General features: G+C 60.5%; 1 protein-coding gene across 1 annotated transcript; it reads left to right on the forward strand.

Moving 5' to 3' along the window:
* The first annotated feature begins 478 nt into the window (after positions 1-478).
* On the forward strand, positions 479-8,177 carry CHRNB2 (cholinergic receptor nicotinic beta 2 subunit). The gene is made up of 6 exons (XM_021682011.2): positions 479-608; positions 1,741-1,886; positions 2,050-2,094; positions 2,548-2,657; positions 3,446-4,346; positions 7,990-8,177. The coding sequence occupies exons 1-6, from the start codon at positions 545-547 to the stop codon at positions 8,158-8,160; spliced, it is 1,437 nt and encodes a 478-aa protein (XP_021537686.1). The 5' UTR covers positions 479-544; the 3' UTR covers positions 8,161-8,177.
* Positions 8,178-11,026: the final 2,849 nt, after the last annotated feature.

Consider the following 11,026-nt stretch of genomic DNA (forward strand, 5'->3'; position numbering starts at 1 on the left):
AAAGGCCTAAAATGCATTCTCTCAGCTGCATCCTGAGCCTTCCAAGGAAACAGGATCATTTGGATTGGTAAGAGCAAACAAGGAGGGCGGGAACCCCAGAAACTCCTCCCGACTCCCGCCCCTCATTCTGGCCCCTGTGCTAAGCGGGTCCTGACCTATTGGTCTCGCTCGCGCTGCTTCTTCCCGCCCTTCTCAGAGTCCTTCAGGTCCCGCCCCAACTTCGGGGCTCCAGAACTCCCCGGTCCGGCGAGCTAGCTGAGCCGCAGAACGTCCCACCCTGGGACCCCCCTTTTTTTCTGGGCTCCGGCGCTTCCGCCTCCGGGGCGGAGACTCCTCCCCCTCACTGTCCCAGTTGTGTTCCCTGGAAGAGCAGCTGGGAAAGCGTCCGCCTGCTCCGGCCGGGGCGAGCGAGAAGCCGGCTCCCTCCCGCAGCCCCGCCGCCCCGCCGCCCCGCCGCCCCGCCGCCCCGCGGCCGCCCGCGCGCAGGGCCCCTCTTGCGGCGCGGGCGCTCCTTCAGCACCGCGGACAGCGCCCCGCCCGCGGCATGGCCCTGCGCTCCAGCCCCGCAGCGCTGCTGCTGGGCTTCGGCCTCCTCGGGCTGCGCGCCGGTAAGGACCGGGCTCCAAGCTGCAAGGGGGACCCCCAGAGATGGAGGAGCCTGCGGGGGGACGCCTGGGCGGCCGAGCTGGGAGGAGGACATCCCCCAAGGAGTAGGCGATGCAAGGAAGCGAGGGAGATCCGGGCAATGGTGGTGGGGAGAGCGTGGGCACGGGAGGGAGTCTCCCCAGGCCTTCTGGGGTGGCAGGAGGTCACACTCTGCGGCTGAGATGCCATTTGACTTCCCGTGAAACATTATCTCCAGAACTCTACCTGGAAGGGCACCCTCCCTTAGCTCTCTCCATCATTTTTTGTGCCCCACATTGGGCTCCTGATTCCAGCCACTCCACAGGGGCAAGACAGGAAGGGGAGAGAAGTGACTTCTCAACTCTCTTGTATGGTGGGACGGAAGACTTGGAAGGGAAGGCGCTCTGCCAGGCTGAGGGGTGGGGGTACATTGTGCAGGGCTGCAGGAGAGAGAGTCTGTGGAGGGGCGGGTACAAAGGGATTGTGCAGCTAAATGAGCTTCCCACACCTGCATGCCATCTCATGGGAGGTGGGCTCCCGTATGTGTGGAACTGGGGACTGAATACACGTCTGACACACAGCGCAGGCAGCCCAGCTATCCTCGCCAACCCAGTGCCTTTGAAGGTGGGGGTGGGGTGGGGTCAGGGCCCAAGTCACGTGTGGAGGCGCATAATGTTACTTGTATACACAGATGGTCCCTGACTGAGGAGAAAGGTGGTGTGGTGGGAAATAAAGAGCTGTTCCCTTTCACCACCATCCCAAACCCTCCTGAACTGCAGGGATCTTTTGGGAGAAGCTGTGAAAACAAGAAATCTCAAGTCTTTTGAAACCGTAGTCTGAGACCTTGCAGGAAGAGCGGGTCTCCACTAATCCTTGCAGAATGGGTTTTTAGTCTGGAGACATCTGTGTGAGGCTGTCTGGTTTCCCTGGTCGGTGATCTCAAAGAAGGGTTTCTCTATGAGGGGCCCCCGTGGGATAACCGAAGCATTTTGCTGTATCCTTAGGGATGGAGAGGTGGGAGCTCCTGCTTTGGCCTGGTTGCCCCACTGCCTAGGGAGAGTGGGATGCTAGGTGGGCCCTCCTTGCCTACTTCCTTCCTTCCTGCCTCCCGCCTAGGAGTCTCAGGTACTGACACGGAGGAGCGGCTGGTAGAGCATCTCCTGGATCCTTCCCGGTACAACAAGCTCATTCGTCCAGCCACCAATGGCTCAGAGCTGGTGACAGTACAGCTCATGGTGTCCCTGGCCCAGCTCATCAGTGTGGTGAGTGGGGGCCCAAACTCTCTGCCCAGCTACTCAAGTCAAACAGCCAGAATTACTCCCCTGGATCTCCCCAGGCTTGGGGAGGTATGGGAAGGACCATGGGTGGTTGTAGCGAGCCTGCAGGCTGAGGGGCCTTCTCAGCAGCTTCTCTTCTTCCCTGCAGCATGAGCGGGAGCAGATCATGACCACCAATGTCTGGCTGACCCAGGTTGGTGCTCTTCCTGCCCAGTGCACATCCCTGGTCTGCTTTTCCCTCCTTGTTTTTTGTTTTGTTTTGTTTTGTTTTGCATGTGCTTTCCTCCTCTTTTAATCTCCTCAAAAAAGGCAGAAAGGTATAGACTTTGGAGTGCTAAATAACTGGATCTGAAACCTGGTGCTTCCACTCACTAGCTCTGTGACTTTGAACGTGTTAAACTCTATAAAATTCATTTTCTTATTTGCAAAATGTAGATTCTAATAGCTTGGATGTGCAAATGAAATGAGAAACTATCTTATGAGCCACATTTGCTGGGCAGGGAAGTCACTGTGGGGAGGGGATGCCTTTTCGAAGCCTCCTCAAGCCAGATTGCCTCCCCCCCTCCCCCCCATCCTGTCCTTGACCTTGAGCCTCAGCAAGGGCATGGGCTGGTAGGTTCCCTCTCTCCCTCTCTCCCTTTCCCAGGAATGGGAGGACTATCGACTCACCTGGAAGCCTGAGGAGTTTGACAACATGAAGAAAGTTCGGCTCCCTTCCAAACACATCTGGCTCCCAGATGTGGTTCTGTACAACAAGTGGGTGGCCTTGGAGCAACGGGAAGGTTGGAGGAGACCACAGGGGTGCTCTGAGAGGGAAGGGCTCCTAGGGAAAGTAAATCAGCTCACACAGCGGGACAGAAGGGACTTCTTGTTGGCACAGACACCGTCACTATGCAGCAGACAGACCCAGACTAGTGAGGTGGAATGTGGAAAACCCAGACGACTCCAGGGTGATTTGGGCCATGGCCAGTCCCCTCTCCGCCAAATCTGAGTCCCATTGTTGGGAGCCTCAGTGGGATAGAGACAAGGATTGACAGCCCCAGCGCCTGTATGGATTCAAGAATAGCCTTTCCTGGAGGATTGTTCAGGATCAAAGAACCTGGAGGCCCCAGTGTCTCCTCTGGGTTCCGTCCCCTTTCCTGCAATAATCCCACTTACCTCCAAGATCCTAAATCACTAGTGGGTGCGTCTCCTGCTCCCACTGCCCCTGTCCCCCTCATTGCTTGGGGCTCCTTACTCTGGCCTCCCTGGCTCCCCCAACCTCTCCAGCGTCTCCTCTGCATGGGGAGCAACCAGCTTGCACAATGCACGACAAGTAGCAGACAGCCCCCTCATCCACCCTCTTCTGCCTCCAAAAGGCCTCACAGGCCTCCTGACCACCAACTCACCCAGGTCCCCTTCTTGCTCAATTCCTGCCCCACCTCTGCCGACTCCTGGGTGGTTACCCTCAGACCGGGCTCTCCCCTCCTCCCGCTCAGGGCCGGGTTGATGGGTGGGGTGCAGGAACGCGTGAGCCGGGGCTGACCGCGCTCCTCCCTCGGCAGTGCTGACGGCATGTACGAGGTGTCCTTCTATTCCAACGCCGTGGTCTCCTACGACGGCAGCATCTTCTGGCTGCCGCCCGCCATCTACAAGAGCGCGTGCAAGATCGAAGTGAAGCACTTCCCGTTCGACCAGCAGAACTGCACCATGAAGTTCCGCTCGTGGACCTACGACCGCACGGAGATCGACCTGGTGCTCAAGAGTGACGTGGCCAGCCTGGACGACTTCACCCCCAGCGGCGAGTGGGATATCGTGGCGCTGCCCGGCCGGCGCAACGAGAACCCGGACGACTCCACGTACGTGGACATCACGTACGACTTCATCATCCGCCGCAAGCCGCTCTTCTACACCATCAACCTCATCATCCCCTGCGTGCTCATCACCTCGCTGGCCATCCTCGTCTTCTACCTGCCGTCCGACTGCGGCGAGAAGATGACTCTGTGCATCTCCGTGCTACTGGCACTCACCGTCTTCCTGCTGCTCATCTCCAAGATCGTGCCGCCCACCTCCCTGGACGTGCCGCTCGTCGGCAAGTACCTCATGTTCACCATGGTGCTCGTCACCTTCTCCATCGTCACCAGCGTGTGCGTGCTCAACGTGCACCACCGGTCTCCCAGCACGCACACCATGGCGCCCTGGGTCAAGGTCGTCTTCCTGGAGTGGCTGCCCGCGCTGCTCTTCATGCGGCAGCCGCGGCCCCGCTGCGCTCGCCAGGGCCTGCGCCTGCGGCGGCGGCAGCACGAGCGCGAGGCGGGCGCCCTCCTCTTCCGGGAAGCCCGCGGGGAGCCGCGCTCGGGGCCGGCGCGAGGCGGAGCGGGGGCGGGCGGCTGCGGCCTCCGCGCGGCGGTGGACGGCGTGCGCTTCATCGCGGACCACGTGCGCAGCGAGGACGACGACCAGAGCGTGAGTGGCGCGGCCACGCGAGGCTAACGCGAGTGCGGGGCGCGGCCGCTGTGGCCTCCTCGGGCTCTCCTCGGTGGGCTTCCGGGAGGCGGCGCCGCGGAGGCTGGAGTCGGTACGCGCGGCGGGGACGCGGGGGGGCCTTGGTGGCTTCGCGGCCGGCCGGTGGCCGCGACCCCGAGGCCCAACCCCCGCTGGCCCCCCGAGTCCGAGCTGGTGACTGGTGATCGCAGCTCTCGGCACGAAGGGCTCCGGGTCCCTCGTCCGTCCCGCGGGGGGCGGAATTGGGGGCGGTCGAAGACGGGTGGGGGCAGAGGCCCAAGTCACACCCCTTTTCTGCGCCTTTGGGACCGCCTGGTGAAATCGTTTTGGAGGAGGGGCAGGTGGAGGCAGGGGCTTCCCAGAGCAGCGCCCCCGCTGTGCGCACACCCGGCTCTTTCCACCGCGGCCCCCGCCGCGGGAGGGGGACCCCGGGAGCCCCGAGCCTGCGCAGGGGCAGAGTGCTACGGGCCGGCGGCGGCCAGCGGTCAGCCTTCGGGTACCGGCAGTGGTTGCCATGGTGACCGGCCAGGTTTCCGCTAGGATGCAGCCGTTCCGGTTTGGGGGTGAGGAAGGGCGGCTCCAGCGCTACCGCTCGGGGTGGGGGTGGGGGCTTGAGAGCCTGGCCTTTCCATTCCCCAGGAGGGCAGGACCGCGGGCTGGAGGGGGGCTTGGCCAGGGAGCCCGGTACGTGCCTGATGGGCGGAGGCGGGAGCAGGCCCGGGGAGACGCGGCCCGGCAGCGCGGGGGCTCAGCCGCGCGTCCCGCCCGCGCCGCCCCTGCCGCAGTCCGCTCGGGGCTCGGTGCCGTGGCCTACTTGGACGCCGCGCTGGCATCTCCGACTTCACACGTCCAAGCCCCAGGGCTCCATCTAAGCCCCACCACCGGCTTGCTTCTCCTGCAGTCTCCCCATCTTACAGTAAATGGCATCACCGTGCACCCAGAGGTTCAGACCAAAAACCTGGAGTGATTCTTGACTCTTCTCTCTCTCACCTCCCCCACCGTCCAAGTCAGCGGAAGTCCTGCCCTGTGAGCACAATCTCCAAAGTCCTCTCAGCTATCTCTTTCCTCCTCACCTCTCCAGGGTCCTCCCGGGACGGTAGGCCTCCCCCAGCTCTTCCCGGACTGGGGCAGGGTCTCCTGGTAGTCTCCCCGAGTCAGCTCTGTTCTCCTTCCTCCAAATATGCGAGGTCTCCTTCTCACCTTGTGCCTTCTCCTCCCTGGCTCAGGTCACTGGCCCACTAGTCTAAGCAAGCAAAGCTCTGTCTTACCTCAGGATGTTTGCACCCATTGGTCTCTCTGCCTGGAATGCCCTTCTTTTTTTTCCTTTAAAAAAGTATTACTGGGGCTCCTGGGTGGCTCAGTCCGTTAAGCATCCGACTCTTGATTTCGGCTCAGGTCATGATCTCAGGGTTGTGGGATTGAGCCCCCAACCCGGCTCTGCCCTCAGTGGGGAGTCTGCTTGGGATTCTTTCCCTCCCCGACTTCCCCCCATCGCCCACACACACTCTCTCTCTCAAATAAATTTTTTTAAAAAGTATTATTACTATTAATGTTCGCTCTCCTGTTTGAGAGTAGGTTGCAGTCATTGTGACCCTTTATCGCGAATACTTCAGTGTGTCTTGTCCTGAGAATAGAGATGTTGTCTTGCATAACCAAGATCAGTGATCAAATTCAGGAAATTCAACATCCATATAATATCTTTAACTGATATAAAATCCATATTAAAAGTTTTCCGGGGGCGCCTGTGTGGCTCAGATGGTTAAGCTTCTCCTGGTCCTGGGATTGAGCCCCATGTTGGTCTCCCGCCTCGGTGGGGAGCCTGCTTCTCCCTCTCCCTCTGCCTCTCCCCCCTGCTCATGCTCTCTCTTTCTCTCTCAGATGAGTAAATAAAGCCTTAAAAGAAAAGTTTTCCAACTTTTGGGGCACCTGGGTGGTGCAGTCCGTTAAGCATCCGTCTCCTGGTTTTGGCTCAGTCATGATCTCAAGGTCATGAGATGGAGCCCTGCATCTGGCTCTGCATCAGCTTGGAGTCGAATTGAGATTCTCTCTCTCCCTCTGCCCCCCACCACTGCCATGTGCACCTGCTCGCTCTCTCTCAAACAAATAAATAAAGCTTTAAAAAAAAAAGTTTTCCAGCTTTCTCAGTAATGCCCTTTGCAGCGCTCCCCACCCTGATCCAGGATCTCAGATTGCACTCAGTTGTCCTACCTTTTTCTTTTCCTTTGATCTGGAACAGTTTCTCAGCTCTGTTTTTCATAGCGTCAACATTTTGACGGGTGTGGGCTGGCCCTCGGTTCGGGTTTGTCTGATTGCTTCTTCACGTTGTTCCGGCCACAGCTGGCTCCTTCTTACGTTCCAACGTGACCTTCAGTGTCCCTTCCTCGGAGAGGCCATCCCAGACCACACCCTCCAGTGTGTCTTCCCCTCTGTAGCTCTCTCTCAGTTCTTTGTTTCCTTATCAGCACCCACCAGCGTGTAATTACTTTAGTCTTGCTTATTTGTGCCCCTTTCCCTCCGTGGACAGTGAGCCACAGCCAGCATTTGTCTGGCTCTTGGCCACACCCCCGTGCCTGGCACGGAGCCAGGCCCACAGCCTGTGCGAGCAAGCTGTTGCTCAGCAGCCGACCAAATGAAGGCGCACAGCGGTCTCCTTCCTGGGCCCCCAGATGAATGTGTGCAAAGGCCCTGACTCAGGCTCAAGGGGGGCCGGCCCCGTGACAGCTGTCAGACCCAGACGGTATCCTCTTTCCGATGGATTGGTCGCGTCTGGGACCAGTGCTCACCCTCTGGGGCCTGCATGCTGGAGCTGCTGCTGTTGGATGGGCTGCCCCAGGCAGTCACGGCTGGACGGGGGCCTGTGGAGCCAGCCATTCACTCGATAACGGCACTCTTTTGCACAGGCTGGGACTGCAAAGCGAATCAGCCAGGGTCCCTGTCATTTAGGAACTCGTAGCTGGCCGGGGGTGGGGTAGGATGGCAGACACGCAAATTGAAATGGCAATACAGTGCAGTAAAAACACTGTGATCAAGATGTGTCCTCCTGCTGAGGGAGTCCGGAGAGGACAGTGGTTCATTCTGATCAGGAGTATCAGAAAAGATCACTTCAGAGAAGAGATAACATTTGGTTTGGGCTTTAGAGGATGTGTAGGAGTTCACCAGGCAGAGAAAGGGAAGACCAGAATTCTAGACAGAAAGGAAACTCAAAGGCACAGAGACTTGAGAGCGCTCATGGGGCTTTGGTAAGTCTGGGTCAGAGGGAGGAAGAGGATGGTAAGTATTCAAGACAAATAGGTGCGTATTTGTCACGGGTGGGTCTTCAATCCAAACTTGGGAGTTTGGATGGGCCCTGAAGGTGGTGGGGCCGCTGGAGGCTTTTAAGCAGGCAAGTTGAGAGCCACACTTTGGAAAAGTCACTGTGGGGTCGTGGAGGGAGAGGAGGGGGGTGCGTGTGTACACGCGTGTGTGTGCATGGGTGTGTACACGTGTGTGTGTGTGTGTGTGTGTGTGTGTGTGTGTGTGTGTGGTGAGACCGGCCTATTCCCATTTCACTCCTGTCCTGCATCATGTGACTGATACCCCGGCCTCCTTTGTCTCCTCTGTCCAGGTGAGTGAGGACTGGAAGTACGTTGCCATGGTGATCGACCGCCTGTTCCTTTGGATCTTTGTCTTCGTTTGTGTTTTTGGCACCATTGGCATGTTCCTGCAGCCTCTCTTCCAGAACTACTCCACTGCTCCCTTTCTGCACGCAGACCACTCAGCACCCAGCTCCAAGTGAGGCCCTCCTGGCTCCGCGCCGCTCCACCCCTTGCCCTCTGTACACAGTCATTTTGGGGGGAGGAGGGACAAGTGAGCTACGGGGGGGGGGGGGGGCCCGGCCCCGGACCCAGCCTCTCCGCCCCCCCCAGCCCCTCCCAGCCCCGCTGGTGAATGACAGACAGCGTGCCCTGGAGGCTGGAGGCTGGACCTGCTGCCGTCCTGTCTTCTTACCGCAGCCGGGCGGGAGTGCTGCTGGTCGGGCATGAAGGCTGAGAGATGGGGCATGGAGATTGGGCCTTCCCCTCTGAGGGAAGTGTGATGGGGAAGGGGCCAGGTCGGGGCAGAGTCCCAGGGCCCCTGCCTAGGTACACGGCTTCTGGGCTGGCAGGTCTGCCCAGGGGCTTACCTGGCGCTGTGGTCAGACCCCTGGGGGCCCTCCAGCCCAGCCCCGCAGCCCCTTGCTTCTAGGGGCTCCAGGGCCCAGCCCCAGGTCCCTGCACCCCTGGACTTCCCCCCACTTTCCTTCTTGCTCAGGCTGGGTGGGGCGGGCCAGGCTGGGCATCGAACCCCTGCGTTGGGAGCCTTCCTTGGCTGCTTGGAACCACGTCCTCCAACTGTGCACAAAATGCAAGCTCTTCGGCGGTCTCCCCACTTGAACTGACTGGTGTTTGGAGTCAGGAAAGTGAAGCTGTTAGCTCTGAGCAGACCCAGCCTTTCTGCACGCAGCAGAGGGGGCTGGGCAGGAGAGAGTCAGCACTGGCCCGGCCGCACCCCACAAGCAGACCTGAGCGGGGCGGAGGCAGAACCTTATTGCCGTCATCAGCTCCTCAGAAAGCACGGCCTTTGCCTCTGTCCTGTGGGCCTTGTGGAGGCTGTATCCTGACCCTGCTCCCAGGGACCAGCTGGGGGCCACCTGGCCTCTTAGCCTAGGAAACAGACCTCTGATGGACCTCCTGCCCCAACCCCTGCCATGTGACTGGCTCTGATTTGTGGTCCTGGCCTGTCCTCAGTGCCAATGGGGGCCGGTCACAGACCGGTCAGGCTGCCCAGCGCGGCCGAAGGGCCGGCTGACACAGACCATGCCGTCCTCGGGGGCCCAGCTGGACCCCTGCTTCTGCAGTGCTCACGGGTTGGGGGAGACGCACCGCGTCGGCCACGGGACCAGACGGTCTCAGTCTGGATTCCGGTCCTGGCTCATACCTGCTCGCTCAGCCACAGGGAGCAAGTCCCTTTGCCTTTCTGGGCCTCAGTGACCTCATTTCTCGAATGGGAACGGTAGCGAGGAGGAAGCAGCCCAGTCTGTACTTGGCGAAGACTTGGTGTGTGTGCAGGCCAGGAGCTGGGCAGAGCTGGGGGCTGGGGGCGGTGGGCTCACCTGACTGTCCTGACAGCCTTCCTCGCACACCCCTCCTCTCCCTCTCTCTTCCTTGAGCAAACAGAGTCCCCTGAAGCAGGGTGGGAATCTGGGGAGCCGGGGACTGGAGGAGTGCAGTCGAGGGGAACTTTCCAGGGGCCGCTCAATGGGTCTGATGGCTGTTGCTCTCTGGAGTGCCCTCAGCAAAGCATCGTTCCGTCCCTGGGCTGAGCTCCTCCCGACGCAGGTGTGTGCTCAGGGCCTCTGGGTGGACCTCGTCCTGTCCTGGCTGTGGACACCCAGGTGGCCACTGGGCAAGATGTGCCTCGGCGTGTTTCCCGGCCTGCCGGAGCGGGCTCATGACCTCCCTTCTGAGTGGGTGTCTTGGCCCTGCGGAGACGCCCTGTCCTAGAGCAGCAAATTAAGAGTTGCCTGTATCATGCCTAGACCTGCTGCAGATCCCTAGCCCTGGGGAAGCCTCCAGGAGCCCGAAGAGCAACTGGAAAGGAGCCCTCCCTCTGCAGGGTGGGGTGCCGGCCCGAGGCCCTCGCTTCTGGCTCTCCCGGGCTCCTCACTGTGGCCTGGGCCACATGGCTGGGCCTGCCCTTGCTTGGAGTACTCCTTCCAAGGGGCTGTTGTCCAAGTAAGTCACCAAAAATGCTAGAGGGCCTTTAGGCCTGGAGATTGCTGCCTGAATGGGGACAAGCATCATCCCTTCTTTTACCTTGGTGTTGTCAGGGGAGCTCCCTGCCCCTTCCATGGGGGGCTGTCTCTGGAGAGCGTCAGGTGCCCCGTTCAGTGCCCCCAGTCTGGAGAGGGCGGTGCAGACACTGGACCGAAGCCTGAGCAAGGTGGGCTTGGGAGGGGCTGCTGAGGAAGCAGGCGGGATTGTCTCCATCTGCAGGGCCCCCTGCCCGACGAGCGGGCCTGCCCACTCTGCTTTTGACGGTTGGCGCTGCTGCAGGAGGAAAGCACTCTCTTGGTGGCGAGGCGTCTGATACTGCAACAGCTGGACTGAGTCACCGAAAACTTGAAAGCAAACAAGACAAGGCAGCCTCCCAGCTGGCCTTCCCTGCAGAGGAAGGCTGTGCGCGCAGGAAGGGTGAGAGGCGGGGAGTGCTCTGGGCAGGATCTGGGGGCACGATCCTACTTCTCCCAGCCCCAGGCCTTTGTTCTGCGGGGAAGGGGCTGTCCACTCGCTTGACTCAGCTGAGCCCTCCGCACGGCTGGGCCTCGAGGCGGGCTCGGGGAAAGCAAGGGGCCTCTCTGATTCGCTCCCTGGCCAGAGTGCACTCGGCGCCAGCTCTCAGCCTCTTCGTCCGGTCCCTCAGCCCAGCAGGTGCCGGCTGTCAGCCATCCAGGCCGGAGTGAGAATTGGCAGCGTGTTTCCATGTTTGTCCCAACAGGCCCGAGGGCCCAGCCTGAGTGTCACATGGCTCCTGAGGGACTGTAGGTCTAGGAGTTGTAGCTAAGACGCCTCACCCACCCACCCTCAGAGCACCCCCCCCCCCCCCCCCCCCCCCCCCCCCCC

The sequence above is a fragment of the Neomonachus schauinslandi genome, chromosome 6 (assembly GCF_002201575.2).
Source record: "Neomonachus schauinslandi chromosome 6, ASM220157v2, whole genome shotgun sequence".
NCBI lineage: Eukaryota > Metazoa > Chordata > Mammalia > Carnivora > Phocidae > Neomonachus > Neomonachus schauinslandi.